Source organism: Alnus glutinosa, chromosome 5 (assembly GCF_958979055.1).
Source record: "Alnus glutinosa chromosome 5, dhAlnGlut1.1, whole genome shotgun sequence".
NCBI lineage: Eukaryota > Viridiplantae > Streptophyta > Magnoliopsida > Fagales > Betulaceae > Alnus > Alnus glutinosa.
In genome coordinates this window covers 5139048-5157270 of record NC_084890.1, presented here as the reverse complement: position 1 = coordinate 5157270, position 18223 = coordinate 5139048, and the positions used below count along the sequence as shown (strand labels likewise).

Sequence of the window (18223 nt, the reverse complement as noted above, 5' to 3'; positions counted from 1 at the left end):
ACTCCGTTTTGTCGGGGCGAATCTTTGACAGGCCGAAGATGGGGCGGTGCACCCGTAAGGATAACTAATTTCGTCAATCCTACTTTTAAGGGCGAAGCCAGCATTTGAAAGTTGAGAGGGCCAAATTGAACAAAAAATAAATAAAAAATTGGGGGAAGAAGTTGCTACTCTATTGACCACGTGGTTGGTTGCTTTTTGTGGAGTGACTTCTTTTGTTTTTGAAGAGGATGCTCTCCTCGTTGTATTTGCTATTAACAATCCTCTTATTTTTTCCTCTTGGAATTTTACTAGTTTTCTTTTTGATATTAACTTAATTCTATCTTCCTTTCATAGTTGGAATGCTGTGAATGTGTTTATATGCACAAATTATCGTGCAAATGCGTTAAAAAAATGGCCCACTTCTCACCTTGTGCTTGAAGGCATTACCATAGAATCTATCACATTTTCTCTTCTATTCGAATAAAAATGGGAAAAATCATTCCCATGTAATTCCTTTTTCCTCATTAATAAGAAAGAAAAAAAGAAAAAAGAAAAAAAGGGGGGGTAGGGGCTGTTGAGCGGTTCTTAGAGCATTCCTAGCAGCTTTCCTTCCCTTCCCATCAATTTTCCCTAGATATAGGGAACAAAACTACTTTTTACTTCCCTATCAAAAAATACTCCACAGCAGCTTCCCATCATTTTTCTCTATATCCTTAAAATATTATTTTTTACTTTTTACTTTCTTTCTTTTTTATTCGTCTCTTTTCTTCTCTCTCTCCCTGTCTCATCTTCTCCATTCTCTAGTCCAGTGTTCTCTCTCCCCACAACCCTTTTTATATCATTTCCTCTGGTGTCCCTTTGTCTCTCTCACGAGTCTCACCCTCACGGCCCGGGCCATAAACCAACCCGAATTCGACATTTACTGGAAATAGACATATCGGCTTGCCATCCGGGAAGGTTTGATGCTGTGAGAGTACGAATTGGAGGTTTGATGCTGTGGCTCAAAATTGCCAAAGCCGGTGCGGTGAAGCCGTTGATTTCGTTGGTCTCTTCCGCTGATCCGCAGCTCCAAGAAAACGGCGTCACGGCGATTTTGAATCTCTCGCTTTGCGACAAGAACAAGGAGCACATAGCTGCGTCGGGAGCGATTAAGCCTCTGGTTCGAGCCCTCAAGACGGGGACTTGGACGGCCAGAGAGAACGCGGCGTGTGCTCTGCTCCGGCTCTCGCAACTGGAGGAGAACAAGATCGCAATCGGACGGTCGGGAGCGATTCCGCAGCTGGTGAACCTTCTGGAGACCGGAGGTTTCCACGGGAAAAAGGACGCGTCAACGGCTCTGTACTTGCTGTGTTCAATGAAGGAAAACAAGATCAAGGCCATCGTGACCGGAAGGCATCGGAGGAGGCGAAAGTTGTAGAGAGGTGGCCATGGTGGTCTGGGCGAAGAAGAAGAACTGACGGCCATTGTTGGTTTGGACGAAGAAGAAACGGCCATGGTGGGTTTGGGTGAAGAAAAAAAAAAGAACGAAGAAAAAGAAAGGAGATGAGGCAGACGTGAGAGGAGAGAGAGTTTTTTTTAAGATTATAAAATAAGATGGGAAGTGAACAGTAGTTCCCAATGCATTGAGAAGAACTGTTCACTTCCCAGGGAATGGAAAAGGGAAGGGAAGCTGCTGTGATGCAGTTTTTATGACTTTTTTAAAATTTTCCCTAAAATATAGGGAAGGGAACCCATGTAGGGAAGCTGCTAGTAATGCTCTTATGGAACAACAATAAATGGGTCGCGTTTTTGTCCGCCCCGAAAGAGTGTGATACGTACAAAGAGTGCAATCCAAATAGTTACACAAGATTTGTTGTATATACGTGTGGATGCAGCAGTACTAGTCTATATATATATATATGAGTTGTGATTGGTGCATAATAAAATTGCACAACACTAGACACATGGGGTAGGACCCATGTGGTGGGTTCTATTCACATGGGTTCCACCCATATATCTAGTGTTGTGCAAAAATCTTTTCCCAATATATATATGAGTAATGTTTATTATACAACTCTTATACAATTTTTGCACAACTCTAACAACTTTTTTTTAAGATCAACCATTGAATATTTACGGCTCACATCTACAAAAAACAAATTCAATAATTAATCATAAAAGAAATAATTAGAGTTGTGCAAAAATTGTGTAAAAAACATTACTATATATATATGGAAAATGGTAGATTTACAACACTGCTAGGGAAATTATCATCCCCTAGGCAAATGGGCCTATACCCGAACCAAGGCCCAGTTGATATTGCTGGCCCAACTTGACCCACTCAGTCACTAAGGCTCAACATAGTCTTATAACACCTTGAAGGCTATGTTTGGAACACATGGAATAAATACATTATCCCATGAGGAGTAAGTGTCCCACTCTCGAATCAAAGATCTGCACGTCACCAGACTGAAAATTGTTCTAACAGTTTAGTGTCGTCTGTGGGAACCAATAGATCGTTTCTTGCGAAAAATAAATCACTTGCGATAAGATCACGCCTCTCATCTACAGAAGCAGATTTATGCAAATCTGGCCTTGCATGTAATATATCTGAATCCAAATCATGGCAGAGAAGCCACATACTAAGGAGGCTAGACAACAAGCAAATCGGCAAATAGATGCATGTAACAGCAAATGTTGCAATCTGTGCTACAGCAACCAGGGCGGCAAATGCCTCAGCAAAAGCCACCGCTATGTCTTTCATCTTCATCGGATTCACAGGTGCTTTGTTAGCTTTGCGCGGAAATGGCGAAAAATTAGGGAAGGCCATCCACAATCATCAATCACAATGCCAATTGCCAATGAATCCCCTTCTCGGGGTCAACAAATCTGTATTACCCTCATCGAAAAGGGACCCAAATCTGGATTCAGTCGGGAGAAAGTCACACTGCAGAGAAATACCATTTTTTAGCATCAATTCGCTCCAGGCACTGGAATTTTGTAACTGAGAAGGAGAAGCACTGGTAAAGTTGGAGGTCTAGACTTGAAAAGTTTCATTCGGCAATTTCCAGCCGCATCAGAAGGTGACAAAGTTGAGGAAGCACCTGCTGCAATGGATGGCGCAAAAAGCATCGGCCCCTAGCACAGACTATGCTAATCCACGTGTTAGGCCAAGGAGTTCTGGTGGCAAGCTACAGATTATGCTAAGCCACGTGCATCACCTACCGAGAAGAGCCACTATGTGGTCCTTATTCGGCCAACCTGCAGAAACCAAAATCAAGAGCTAGAACCACCGGATGCGCCAAAAAAAAAAAAAACCAGAAAGCGGGGAGCATCACCTGGGGATTCATACATGACATGCAAACGACGTAGGCTAATTATCGGAAACTCTAGAACGAGTCAGAAGACTTGCAAAACGAGTCCACTTGCTCGGTATGTCCAAGCAGAATCCCCGAAAGCATACAAGGTGTTTATGCTTGAGACTGTTTCCGAAGCTACACGTGAAGCAAGCTCACTCCACACCGGTTGGCGTCCGGAGCCCGCCCCTCAGGCACACTCTGCTTCTCTAGATCGACTCGATCATTGCTCATGGGACACGGTGCTCCATCACTGAATTAGGCCGTGTAAATTGCAGACCGAGTCCACGTGGACCCTAGCAACTCCGAGGACCTCTCGTGCCTCCCCTCCTTGAGGAAGTCCTTCCGATCCCAATGCAAGACAATGGTCATATCAGCGTGAAAACCAACCCAATTGCATGAGCAGCCACGACCCTGAATTTTCCTAAAATTGAGTTAGAAGAGAATGAAGAAAGCACGGAGATTACAACTAGGAGGAAGAGACTCTGGTAGTTGATCCGACTGTTTCAGCGTGAAGCGGCCATACCACCTCGATTTTTATCGAGGGCCATCATCTAGTGATCATGTCCATTAGACATGGCGAGGCATGGTACTGAGGAAAACGCTATGCCCACAAGTCAGGGCCATTCGTTGACAATCTAGAGAAGACGGCTAACTCCCAGTAGGTCCGGAGGGTTGGCAATCGACGGTATTCATGCTATGTTGGCACGGCCGAAAGGGAAGGCCACCGAGCTTTGTGTCAAGCTCCACAACCCTTAGATTTATAGGCCTTTGAAGGTCGGCATCGAAGGGCCCAGCCAGCAATGGCGTCCAGATAATGGAAATTCCCGAGGCCGATGGATCACCAATTAAAGGGTGGATTTTGAGAAGACTTAGTGTCAATCTAGCGGTTGATGAACCGCCTCGCGTTCTTCCACGAAGAATCAGATGAAGCCAAGTGCAAGATAAGTTTATCATGTTTATTTGTTAAGCTCAATATACCTTTCCAGGCATTATTCTTATGAGGAAGCATGGTTAGAGAATAGACAGTTTACGTGTCTGCTTTTCTTTTCTTCTTTGGAGAAGCTTCTATAGCAAAAAACAAATATATATATATATATATACCGAAGTAAAAAGGAAAGAAGATTCCTCGGTGTACGCAATCCTGTACACATCTGAATCGTATTTCAAAGTTTATAAGAGAAGTAGATTGAATCACATGTGTAACAGCCTGCTACATCATTGAAACAATATTTTAAAGTTTCTTATAATGCTTGAAATGGCATCATTATCATCGCTCCTGTTAAGGCATGTGCTCACCCAAAATACCGGAAATGTGTTTTTGTTAATATCTTCTACAGAAATGACAAAGAGGGAAACTTCAAGCCGAGGGTGAAATTCCGAGCTGAAGAAAACAACCCGATCCGAGGATAAAATCCGAGTCGAGGTTGAAAAATCGGAGCCAAGGATAAATTCGACCGAGGCTCAATTCCAACCAAGGGTAAAATCCGAGCCAAGGGTAAAATCCGAAGCAAGGATAAAATCCAAGCCAAGGATAAATTCGACCAAGGCTCCAATCCGACCGAGGGTCTAATTTTCCCGAGAGTAAAATCCGAGCCGAGGATCCATTCCAAACCAAGGGTAAAATCCGAGCCAAGGATAAATTCGACCGAGGCTTCAATCCGACCGAGGTTCCAATTTTCCCTAGAGTGAAATCCTAGCCAAGGATCCAATCTAACCCAAGGGTAAAAATTCGAGTCGAAAATAAATTTAGAGCTGTGGAAACATTCCAAGCCAAGGGAGCAATCCGATCAAGGCTCAATGCACAACTTCATCGAATATTAAGATAAGTTCACTCTTTGCATTTTCATTTTGCTAGCCTACTCATAAATTTTTAGACAGTCAAATATATCTCTTACATTGATCAGTGAAGTTTAAAAAGAACTTCTCACCGCAACATATAAAATGATTACACTTCAAGTCTAAAAATTGGGGGGTACCAACAAACTTTTCCTCCGGTAGTACAAAACAAATATCCTAAACTTTCATACTTAGCTAAAAATCAGCTAAGTATAAAAGTTGGGGGGTACCAACCCGGTGAAATAGAAAACTAAAATAAAAGACTATATCAAGTCGCATGATTGAATGATTGAATCTTAATGCAATTTTGTATACTTTGCATTAATAAATTGTTAATTGCTATACTCTGTTGCATATGTGCATACCTATGTGCCTTTTAGGCACAGGCGAATCTAATATTTCAGGTTGGAGGTCTCTATCAAGCGAGATTGGAAAATTCTAAAGAAATGCCCGCTCGTGAGCAAAACATGGCCAGGTTTGGAAAACGCCACGTTGAGGGGATTCAAGTCGGAGAAACTTACATGACTTGAATCACGTTGAGGGGATTCAAGTCAGAGAAACTTACATGACTTGAATCACGTTGAGGGGATTCGAGTCAAAGGCACAAAAGACCTGACACAACTCAAGCAAAAAAGACCTGGCACAGCCCAGGCATGAAGCCCTCGCCCAGGCCAGGCACAAAAGACCTGACACAACTCAGGCAAAAAAGACCTGGCAAAGCCCAGGCATAAAGCCCTCGTCCAGGCCAGGCAAAAAAGACCTAGCACAGCCCAGGCATAAACCCCTCGCCCAGGCTAGGCACAAAAGACCTGACACAACTCAGCCAAAAAGACTTGGCACAGCCCAGGCATAAAGCCCTCGCCCAGGCCAGGCACAAAAGGCCTGACACAACTCTGGCACCAAACACGCAAGAATCCCGAGCATCCAAAGTCTCGGCACCAGTTCGAGCGCCTAAAGCCTTAGCCAAGGTTCCCAACATCATCAAATGCCAACAACCATAGTTGCTTGGAAATTAGCCTATCAACTCAGGTATGCAAACTAATCATTATTCGATACATATATACATCTGCTCCAATAGATTTCAGGGATCCTGCTTCGGCAAAAGTCATCAAAACAAACCAAATAGGGAGACAACCCCTACAAAAAATGTCTCCGAGACAAAAAAAAATTTCGAGACTAAAAAAGTCTCCGAGATAAAAAAAAATTTCCGAGACTAAAAAAGTCTTCGAGACAAAAAATTTTCCGAGACTAAAAAAGTCTCCGAGATGAAAAATTTTCCAAGACTCAAAAAGTCTCCGAGACAAAATTTTCCTAGACTAAAAAAGTTTCCGAGATAAAAATTTTCCGATACTAAAGAAGTCTCCAAGACGAAAAATTTTCCAAGTTTGAAAAAGTCTCCGAGACAAAAAATTTTCCTAGTCTGAAAATGTCTCCGAGACAAAAAAATTTCTGAGACTAAAAAAGTCTCTAAGATGAAAAATTTTCCAAGGCTGAAAATGTCTCCGAGTCTAAAAATTCTCTGAGACAAAATTTCCCGAGTCTAAAAAAGTCTCCGAGATGAAAAATTTTCCAAGTCTAAAAATGTTTCCGAGACAAAATTTTCTGAGACTAAAAAAGTCTTCGAGATGAAAAATTTTTCGAGACTAAAAAAGTCTCTGAGATAAAAAATTTTCCGAGACTAAAAAAGTCTCCGAGACGAAAAATTTTCCAAGTTTAAAAAAGTCTGCGAGACAAAAAAGTTTCCGAGACTAAAAAAGTCTCCGAGATGAAAAATTTTCCAAGTTTGAAAAAGTCTCCGAGACATTTTTTTTCCAAATCTAAGCAAAACTCTGAGACAAAACAGGAACTTTCTCGGGACGGAAATAAAATTTCGAGACAAAAATATCCCAAGGCCGAGATAGCCCGTGTATCCCGAATAGAACATTGTCAAATGAAAAAGATTGCCATATTGACACAGCTAGGAAATCTTCCGATTTGTCAACGGCGAGTGAAAGGCGCCAACTGCGAACAGCTTCGAGCATTCAAAATTACTACCACATGCAAAAAGTCACAAGCACAAGGGGGTAAAAGCTATGCCACTTACTAGACACTCCGACAACCATGGTCTCCACAAGCGTCTGACCATCAACATTGAATCCTCATTATCAACAGGCAAAAATAGCCCCATCTGCAAGTACAAAAGAAGATTCCCAATGCCCGACCAGTTGGACAAATCAGCCAATGGGAATCGGGGGATATCTGTTAGGGAAATTATCATCCCCTAGGCAAATGGGCCTATACCCGAACCAAGGCCAAGTTGATATTGCTGGCCCAACTTGACCCGCTCAGTCACTTAGGCTCAACATAGTCTTATAACACCTTGAAGGCTATGTTTGGAACACATGGAATAAATACATTATCCCATGAGGAGTAAGTGTCCCACTGATAAGCGTTGAATGTTTACATTCAAAGCCCCTTAATTTACATATGTTAAACCCTAGTTTGTGTTATTAAATAACGTGTTAGTATGTTTTAGTGTTTCATCTCTTTTTTAGGTCTTAATTGAAAACAAGAAAAAAATCAACAAGTTAAGCCTAATGAAGATATGTGAAGTTCAAGTGTTCCTGCCTAGAAGAGAAAAATCGATCAAGTATATTCGATCGATCGACACTTCCTTGAGAAAATAAATCGATCGATCTACATTCGATCAATCGAAATCTCCAAGGCAAAATAAATCGATCGATCGACTTCGGATATTTCAGAAAGATCTTCAGATGTCGGCAGCTTTTTGTGTGGCTCAAATTCATCCTCAAGTTGTGCGGTTCTAATCAGAAGTTGTCACCATCATTTTGTGCGGCTGAGAGTGATTGTTTGAGCTTGGTTTTTCATACCAAATCCTCCATAAATAGAGGATGGACGTGTGGGTTAAAGATATAGTTAGTTTTAGTTGATAAATTTTATTTTGAGCTTTTGTGCATTCAAGTGATGCACTCTTTTCTTCATGTTTTCCAGAGAGCTAGTTTCAAGGTATGTTTATGCTGTAATTTATTCTAAACTCGTTTTTTTAGTAAAGTGAAGTTGGAGTTTAATTGATTCAAGTGTTCTTTATATTTTCTTTATATTTCCAGCACTTCTTTCTTCTTCTTCCTTTTGTTTTGTGTTATTTTATGTTGAAAACAATTCTGGAATCCTTAGATTCCAGAGCCCGTAGCTTGTTCTTTAATGTTCTACTTAGAATTTCTTTTCTTTAAAGCTTGTTTTTGAGTATCTTTTTAGTTGTTAAGGTAGATTCAACAATTAAAGTTAGTTGTTTTTACATCTTGTTAGTGTGGGTTGTAGTTTTTATATCCTCTAGAGTAATGGGTTCTTCTTCTTCTATAAGAGAATTCCATAACTCCATGAGTAGCTAATTTAGTTGTAGGGTGTTGATGAACTCTTTCTAAGTGCCATGGGGTAGATTGTGTTGTTTTTGGATTTCCATACCAGTGTAATGATTACATAACCTAAGGATGGTTGTGTAATGGTGCTTATGACATAATTTATGTGAATTTGATAAACTCATGCTAGGGATCACATATCTCTCCACACTCTTTTTAGTTTAATTATTGCTTAAATGTTTTTTCCATTCTAGTGTAAGTTTATGTGGAGATTATGTGTTAAACTAAGATGGTTTATGCTTTTTCCATAAATGTGTATGCTTATTAATAGACCTTATAATCCATACTAGGAAGCATGAATCATTTAACCCTAGATTTGAGTTGAATGACTTTTGTATGAATAGATGGTTTATCATTGTCTTTAACTAAAGTAATTTCATGTTGAGGTCGTCGTGTGATTGACAATCATTACGCGCTCGTATTACATTTGTGAAAGAAATCCGGGAGGAATACAATATACCATGTGCTTAAGGATTGAGTGAAATCAATGCCCTACACTTTCCTTATTCTTAGACTTTTCATTGTTACTTGTTTAGCTTAGTATTAAAATAAAACAAATCATCTTTTTCATAATTAAATTAGGCAACGTCCTAGGTACTTCATAACTTGAACAACCTTCCAATCCTTGTGGTACGATACCCTCCTTAGTACTATACTACAAAGTCCCGTACTATTGCGAGTGGTTAAAAATATTAAAATCCACGTAGTTGTGAAAACCGATAAAGTGTAAAACCAAATTCCTATTTTTTAATTATCGGTTGGATCGCTACCACCCACTCTCCCACTTAACCTCTATCTCATCCCACTAAGGGTCCCACTCAGCCATGACATGAAGGTGGAACAATGCGGTTGAGAATTATGTGCTTATAAATAGGCTGCTACCCCATGTACAAAATACACTCTGAATATGTGCTGAAAATAGACTAAACTCTCGACTTTCAATACTCTTCAAAATGGCCCACTGACTTAGGCATCGGAGAGGGGACGTCGGAAGACCCCCCCTCTGACGCATTGTTTGTTCTTCCTTACAGATTATGAAGAACACGGCGAATCAAAGATCTACACGTCACCGGACTGAAAACTATTCTAACAAACACCAACACAATAAGAGCACAACACCCCCTTACATGTGAGGGAATGTTGTGCATTTGTTGTGGAGTAATGATTCACTACCACCTAAATATACAACTTTTCACCATCTTGCCTATGTGGCAAGGTGGTCCCTCACTTTAATTTATTTTTAAAAAATAAAAAAATTCAAAAAATAGTGGGACACATAAGCAAGGTAGTGAAAAGTTATATCTTTAGGTAACAGTGAATCATTATTTTTTGTTTTGATAGTGTACGGCTCCAACGGCCATACCGATGGCAATTCTCATTGATCATATTACCTCATTATGACAAAGACAGAAACCCCGGTCCCCAGACCTTTTTATTATTATTATTTTGAGCACGTCACCATCCTGTTACTTTTCCTTTGATGGTAGGCTAAACCAGAGGTTGAGAATTTTGAAGCGGTCTCATCCATCCTGCACCCATCACTCTCTCCTTTACCCGTCCTTTATCATATAAATCTAACCCATCGTTTTCTGGACAGCTAACAAATGATGACGGTACGAGGACTCTCGTGCCCATCTGAGGAGGTCGTCTGACGTCTTCTAATCCGGCCGGCCTCTTCCTTGGTAGTCTCGGCCGCGCGCGCCGTTGTTATACTCTATGAGGCCGGGTTCTCAATCCAACTCACCCGGCCCACTTCAAGATGCAAAAATGGTCTCAACTTCATGATGGTGGATGAAATAGAAGTTATTGTGTTAGAAAATAATGATTTTGCGGGTTCATAATATGATCATTTGGCAAATTTTGTATGTAATTAACAATTAATTAGTAAAAAAAAAATAGATTCTCTATATGGGTAATAATCTGCCCAATATCTTATATATTTAATCAAATTGATGGGTTCATCTTTTCTTTTCTTTTTTTCTTTTCCCTAAGCAATACAAATTGATGGGTTTCATTTTATTTATTTATTTGCCAAGGTTTCATTTTATTTCAAGTACGTTTTCAACGTTAAGGCAGTTGCTCATTTAGGTCTTTGAAAATATTTCAAAAGCATGTTTGAAATTAAAGAGAAGTTGCATGCTGCAGCCTGCATGCATTAAATTCTTTCTAATAAAATTACTTCCATGCTTTTGATCGACCCATATTCTTATTGTCGGCAGGGATGGAGCTAGAAATTTTAATAGGAGGGGGCCAAATAAATTTTTTTCTTAAAGTAGAGGTTAAAGTATAAAGGTAAATTTTAAATAAATTAAACATAACCAAGTTTTGATATTTTTACTATTCCCTTCAAATTAAAAATCAATAAGCAAAAGTAAAAAGAGTTTTTGAAAAAAAAAAAAAAAGTAATAGAAAACTGCTGTCCAAATATTCAGAAAATAAAAAATAAAAATAAAAAATGTCTTAGTTTCTGTACTGAAATTGAGAAATTTCAGTTGGATGAATTGTGTGCTTCTCGGCCTTCTCGCAAGGCTTTACTTGAAGTCTTGAATGATATGACTCTTAAACCTAACATTTTCTTACTCCTTTTGTTAGAACAACTCACTCTGACTAACACAATAACCCACTAACTGTTATATAAAACATACTATATTCTACACAATACAAATTTTGCTAAACGCAACACAAAACAAATGAAACGTATATCCTCTTGACTTTTCTAATGCCATCTAGCTATTTTTGCCCATTTTACGTTATTTTTGCTACACATCCTTAGGAAATCAAGCCTTGTAAGGCGTGCGACTCCTCAAATCCACACATGTCTTCTTCCAATGCACTACTTTACTAAACCCTTTCCATTTACTTTAAACAAAACATTTACAACTTTGTAAAGTTCTTTCCATTATTACCTTCTCAAACATGTCTGTTGCTACCCGTGAAATATTAAGGAAAAAGTTTTGATAATAAAGCTATCATTCCAAATGAGATAAAACCAGATGAAGAAATAATAAAAGGGAAGGGATCAAGGGACCAATTTTTTTTTTTTTTTTTTGCTAGGGCCAATAAGCAAAAAACCTTAATTATTATTATTTTTTTTTACCTTAATTATTTTTCTTATCTTAAAAGTTGAGGGGGGGCCATGGCCCCCACCCGCCCCCCCCCCCCTCTCTCCATCATTGATTGTCGGAATACGATTCGTTCCATTTCAAGTGAAGAGTATCGAGAATCATTTTACAGTTTAGATTTTGTTTTTGTTGCATATAAGGGCGGAACTAAAATTTTAGAGGAGAGGAGACATATATATATATATATATATATATATTGGTGGGGTAAAAAATTAATTGTATAGGTTTATTTTTTTAAAAAAAAAATAGAGGTGTTTTTAAAAATTTTGGGGGTGCTATTGCCTCCTATCAATAATCTAGTTTCACCGCGGTTATATGTAGCTAACGGTATACATGATACCATAATTATAATTATTGCTTGATTAGGTTGAAACTTGAAGTAGATTTTAGGCATTGCTCAGTGGAAGTCAAATTAAATGGTCGGTCCTTATTCTTAATCATAATAATAATAATAATTAGAGAGGAAACTTGTGTAATCATCTCCAATCTTAGATTATACTCAATATGGGACATGGTGCTAGGCGCTAGCCAACTTTGTACATCCTCAATTATCCATCTCTCTTTGGGGGATGTCATTCTCCATTTGGACGACATTCTTGGCAACATTTACATGCCTTTCCCTATTCTATAAGGAATTAGTCGGAATTTTTCTAACCTAGTTTTTAAAAATATTATGTATTTTTGACCATGTAAAAGTCACATTTTTTTTCTTTTATATTAATACTATTAAAAAAAATGTAATTTTTACACGCTAAAAGATACATGACACTTTTAGAGACCGAATAAAAAAATAAAAAATAAAAAAATCTACAATTAACTTAAATTGTAAGAAATTTTTGTCCATTTTCTATAACACTTATACAAATAGTTGGTTTATTGGACATTAGACAAAGCTAATGATGGCTTTACAAACTTAATCACCCACCATGTGTCCAATTAAGTTGTCACAAATATCCAATCACGGTGACATATTGCCGTTTTTAGCAGTTAAATATTGTTTTATATCAAATTGATATCACTTTTTAAAGATAGTGCGGAAAGATATATAGAGTACACTAATCATGTTGTATTTATATAACTTTTGCTACCAGTATTAGCAAGGATCTATTTTGTTTTATTTTTTATTGGACATGATGTGGTTTAATTTTCACGTTATTCATAGTTAATAAGTTAACACAAGGGGAATAGAAAAAGCTATTTAAGAGAAATGCTAGGTACTTTGTATTTTCTGTCTCTCTTTTTCCCATCCTTTTTCGCTGATGTAGAATTGTTAATTTATTATTGATTTTTTTGTAATTAATATTTAAGAGACAGAGAAATGCTAGACATCCAAATACCTTTTTTTTTTTTTTCTTTCTAGAATTTGATTCAATCTAATGTGTTACAATTCTATGAGATCTACATTTTGGAAAATGTGTCACAATCTCGTAGGATTGTGACACATCAGATTAAAACCAAATTCTAAAAAAAAAAAGTATTAGAATGTTAAGTATTTTTCAAGATTTAAAGGTGTATTGATAATGTCGCATCAGCATGAAATAACAAAAGAAAAATGTATAGCATATATCATTTGATAATGGTGGGAATCATGGGAAATGATTAATAACTTTTAAATCTTAAAGAGCAATTTGATAAAAGATGAAACTTTGATACCACTCTAATATTTTTTCTAAAACAATTTAGTAAGGGTAAAGTTCTATTCATAAGAATACAAATCCTTCTTCAAAACGTGAAGATAGTAGGGTGTTTAACCCACTTTCTTTCTCTATTTTTTTTTTAAAAAAAAAATTAAAAAAGTCAAAACATTAAAAAGAATGTTTCAACACATAATACTTTAAAAAAAAAAAAAAAAAAAAAAAAAAAAAAAAAAAAAACTCCGAAAAAATAGAAAAAGAAAGTTATAAACATACCCGTAATTAGCTTCAGGTCATGAATTTGTAGGTCATGCCAATAATGTCTTATATTTCTTATTCAGTTTCAACTTTCAATCATATTAATATCTTACGTTGAAAACTTTTTATTTAACAAAGTTTAGCTATAGCCTATAGGAGTGTTGGGCAACCCATTCCTTTCTCATTTCTACTCAAAATAGTCAAACTCTTTTTTTTTTTTTTTTAATATATATTAACAAATAACAACATTTTTCAGTTTTTACCCGCAAAAAATTCAATTTTTTTTATTTTATTTTATTTTTTAATGAAATATGAGAATATTTCATTGATCAGAGATCACGAGTATAAAACTTTTACAATACAAAGCATAAAGTTCAGACACATACTATGAGGTTACAAAATCATAGATACAAACAAAAATCTTACAATAAAGTGCTTTCTATGACTTTCATCTTTCGCTAACTCATGTACAAAAATAGTCAAAGAGCAGATCTGCTCCGAGTAGACTAAATCTAAGATAAGGAAAGTAAAAAATCCTAGAAAAAATTATTGGACAGAAATTTTCTACAATCCACATATAAAAAGAATATGTGTCATTTAAACATGTGATCAGAAGCACATATTTTTTTATTAATGTTATTAAAAAAGTATGTAAGAAGCATATGCTATTTAAATAACATGTGTTTCTCATATGCCAAGAAACACATGTCAATCTTATATGTGGGTTGTAGAAAATTTTTGTCCAAAATTATTTAAATCGTTCGCGAGAGATAACTCCTCACACCGAACTATAGAGGCCATAATCACGTAAAACCGTTTATTTATTTATTTTCCTTAAAAGAAAAAAAAAAGTTTGCCAAACACCTCAGGAAAAAAAAGACTTTTTCAATTATTTATTTATTCTTGCGTATGAAAAACATGTGTTTGGAGGTCCACTTCGTAGGCACACGTGTCAACGTAGAGGTTCTAACATGTGTCTGGAGGTCCACAGTCCACCTTCGTAGGCACAGGTGTTAACCTACAGGTTCTCTCTAGCCTCTAGCACATAAATTTGGACTTGGCACAGTTGACTAACGAATCGTTAAATAAAGGGCATTTCTGTCATTCAACGACAGCAAAAGTCCGTGATTCCAGAGCTGGGTAACTGTAGACTTATTCCCGTGACCGCCACGCCCTTTCTCTTTGTTCTTTTCCCCTTTCGTCTCAACCACTAACGCCAAATCTGAATCCCCGAAATGCCCCTGCAGAGCATGTTAACGGAAACATGTAGCTTTCTCATCGCCATTAATGAAAAAGTTAAAAAGGAAAATGATGACTTTCCTTCCCACCATTCCCTCTGTTTCCGGCAAAGTAACCGACAAAACCTTGTATAAAATTTGCAAAACAACAGTATTCATACCCCAATGTCTAAATTACCCTTCTTCTTTCCTACTTGAGAAGATCGACTTTAAACCAGTTCGTGACAAGAAGTTAACAAATTAAGGTTTAGTGTAATAAAATTCAGGTCAAACCGAACCGAATCGATTCAATTAGACACCATTAATAAAGACATAAAATTTGAATATATCGATCAATCTCTAAAAACGACTGTATCATTTAACATATGATAAGCACGTCTTCTAATGTTACTCGTTCCACCTCCTAGTTCCCATACCCTTGGTGGGCATTTAAGTGGAGTTTGATAGGATTATGGTAATTTCACAGGTCCCACATTTTCAATGCTCACAGGCTGAGAAGGTTCCCCACAATTGCTGTCACTAAAAACCTCACAAAACCCCTTCCCAAAGTGACACCAAGAGAGCGGAGAGAGAGAGAGAGAGAGAGACTTCAGAAACACACAAACACAAACCGGAGAGGAGGAGCGAAATGACGACTCAATTCCCGGACGATTTCAAGTGCCCGATTTCGCTCGAAATAATGTCCGACCCGGTTATCCTCTCATCGGGGCACACCTTCGACCGGTCCTCAATCCAACGGTGGCTAGACGCCGGACACCGTTCCTGCCCAATTACCAAACTACCCCTCCCCGACAATCCCGCCCTCATCCCCAACCACGCCCTCCGTAGCCTCATTTCCAATTACACCCTCCTCTCTCCTCCCAAACCACGGCCCTGCCCCGAGCCCCAAACCCTAGTCTCCGCCCTCACCGCCACGGCATCCTCTCTCGACTCCAAGCTCAACGCGCTCGACCAGCTCGCCCGGCTCTCCAAGCGCGACTCGGCGTTTCGCCGAAAAATCACCGAGTCGGGGGCTGTATCGGCTGTTCTCGGCTGTGTCGGCTCCGAAGACCCGGTTCTCCAGCAGAAATCGCTCTCTCTGCTGCTCAACCTCAGCCTCGACGACGACAACAAGGTGGGTCTCGTCGCGGAGGGCGCGATCGCCAGAGTCGTCGCCGCTCTGCAGGCTGGCTCGGCGGATTCGCGCGCGGTAGCGGCGACGATTTTGACGAGTTTGGCGGTGATGGAGGTCAACAAGGCGACGATCGGGGCGTACCCACATGCGATTCGGGTCTTGGTTTCGCTTCTTCGGGACGGGAAAGGCCGAGAGAAGAAGGAGGCGGCGACGGCGCTCTACGCGCTCTGCTCGTTTCCCGATAATCGGCGGCGAGCGGTTCAGTGTGGGGCGGTGCCGATTCTGGTGAGAATCGCCGATTCGGGGCTAGAGAGGGCGGTGGAGGTGTTGGGTCTTCTGGCGAAGAGCAAGGAAGGGAGAGAGGCGATGGAGAGGTTCAATGGGTGTGTGAAGGTTTTGGTGAGAGTGGTGAGGAGTGGGAGCTCCAGAGGGGTTGAGTATGCTTTGCTGACATTGAATTCGCTGTGTTGTTATAGCGAAGACATGTGCGTGGCGACGAGGAGAGAAGGGGCTTTGGATTTATGTATGGGGCTGGTGGAGGATGAGAATGAGAAGATTAGGCGAAACGCTTGGGGTTTGGTTCAGGTTCTGCGTGGGAGTCAATCCATCCGGTGATCTTGTGAATTGGAAAAGATTCGATTTTTTGTGATCGCTTTTGGAGGTGAGTTGGGTTTTTTGGTTCATTGGTTGAACTTTGTTGAATAGTTTCTGTACAAAGAAAAGAATTAGATTGTGGTGGGCGGGTCGGCGGGCTGGGGGTGTATGGTTCTTTTGTATCTTGTACATTGTGAAATAAAGATGAAATGAATGAGCTAACGCTCTTTCCTTAGAGCTATTTTATTTGAAAAGACTCTCAAATTGATTATCTGAATTGTTGTTTGTGTTGATTTAGAAATCTTAATTGTTGTCCAAACCAATAAATTTGGTAATCTGCGTTGCAGTTAACTAATTACATGAACTATGTGTAGCTATATTTAGGCTATTGATATAATCAGTATGGTTTATCATGAATGTGGAAACTAAATCTGAACTCTGACAGGGGAGGCAAGCTGTTGTCTTCATTTTGTGAAAAAATGAGATATGATAGTGTGAGGAAAGAACAACACTAGTTTGGCCGTTCAAATGTTCTGAAATACTATTCTTTTAGGTATTTTGCTTGCTTCCCGTTGAAAAGCCGCCATTGCCAGAGCTCGTGCCACACAGTCTGCTGTATGTTCTTAAAAACCTTCTATGTTTTAGTCCTCTCAAGTTATTCCTCTGATATATCTTGTATAGGATTTGGACAAAATAGCAAGGCTTTGGGAGCCATGTTGGCTCAAAAACAGGGGGCAGTAATTGTATATAAGATTGTGTTTTGACATTCTTGTGGTCATTGAATTTTGTCTCTGCTGTTGACTATGATTATGATGTCCTTATTACACAGAATTCTCTGGTGACACAAACTTTTAGTATTGAAGGTCTTTGCATCTCTAAGATTCATTTAAGATGTATGCAACATGATATTCCACTATATTTAGGATTTTATTTCTAAAAATGGGCATCAGACGATCTCTTCTTTTCAATTCTCAGGCTGGGTGGCTATTTTTTTTTTCACAAAATTGTTGCCTCTCTTTGTGTGGACGTGCAGAACATGCTGTAAGGTTAATTAGGCATCAGATAGATGAGGTCACATAGTAGATGAATCGATGATGACCATGGTTAGTTAAATTGATTAGATTCAACCTGAAGTGGAAATTTTATTTTATTTTTTTTCTGAGCAAGTACGACCAAAAGGGGAGTGAACCTAAAGTGGAAATTGTTTTTCAGAGTGGCGTGCTTACTCTACCACCACAGTCTGCTTTACTTTTGCAATATATTACTGGACAGCAGTACAGTTTGGTTAGCATCTTGTGTATTGCATCTGACACACCACTCTCTCAGATATTTACAAAACAATTTTACAGGGCATGTGCTCTGTTTATTTCCATGCTCCATGAGTTGGCCGAACTTGTGGTGGATGATATGCTCCTGGCAGTGTGGGGCTATGGAGATATCAAATTGTGGAATTGTCTCTTGGAAAGAAGAGATCAATAGTTTTTCCAAGTTTTTAGGATGTTGCTCCATCTTCTCTTAACCATTCCTTGTTGCAAAACTTACTGCTGCTAGCTTCTTGCTGTCGTGCTGAGTTGCTGGCTTTCAATTTGTACCAATTGTAACATAGCGTGCTTAGCAATACCAGCCTAAATGCATAAACTTGTGGTGCATAATTGAAGCTTTGAGTTGGTGGGGTTGCGTACGTAGCGTTTGAT

The 18223-nt window shown here is 38.9% G+C and overlaps 1 protein-coding gene across 2 annotated transcripts; it reads left to right on the top strand.

Annotated features, from left to right (window-relative positions):
* The first annotated feature begins 15313 nt into the window (after positions 1-15313).
* Positions 15314-17333, top strand: LOC133869471 (U-box domain-containing protein 8). Of its 2 annotated transcripts, none has more exons than XM_062306484.1 (2): positions 15314-16596; positions 17083-17333. In XM_062306484.1, exon 1 carries the CDS (start codon positions 15450-15452, stop codon positions 16548-16550), a length of 1101 nt encoding a protein of 366 aa, XP_062162468.1. In that variant the 5' UTR covers positions 15314-15449; the 3' UTR covers positions 16551-16596; positions 17083-17333. The 2 variants fall into 2 exon arrangements, with proteins under 2 accessions (XP_062162468.1, XP_062162467.1); XM_062306483.1 differs by having other exon boundaries at positions 15315-16596; positions 16975-17333.
* Positions 17334-18223: the final 890 nt, after the last annotated feature.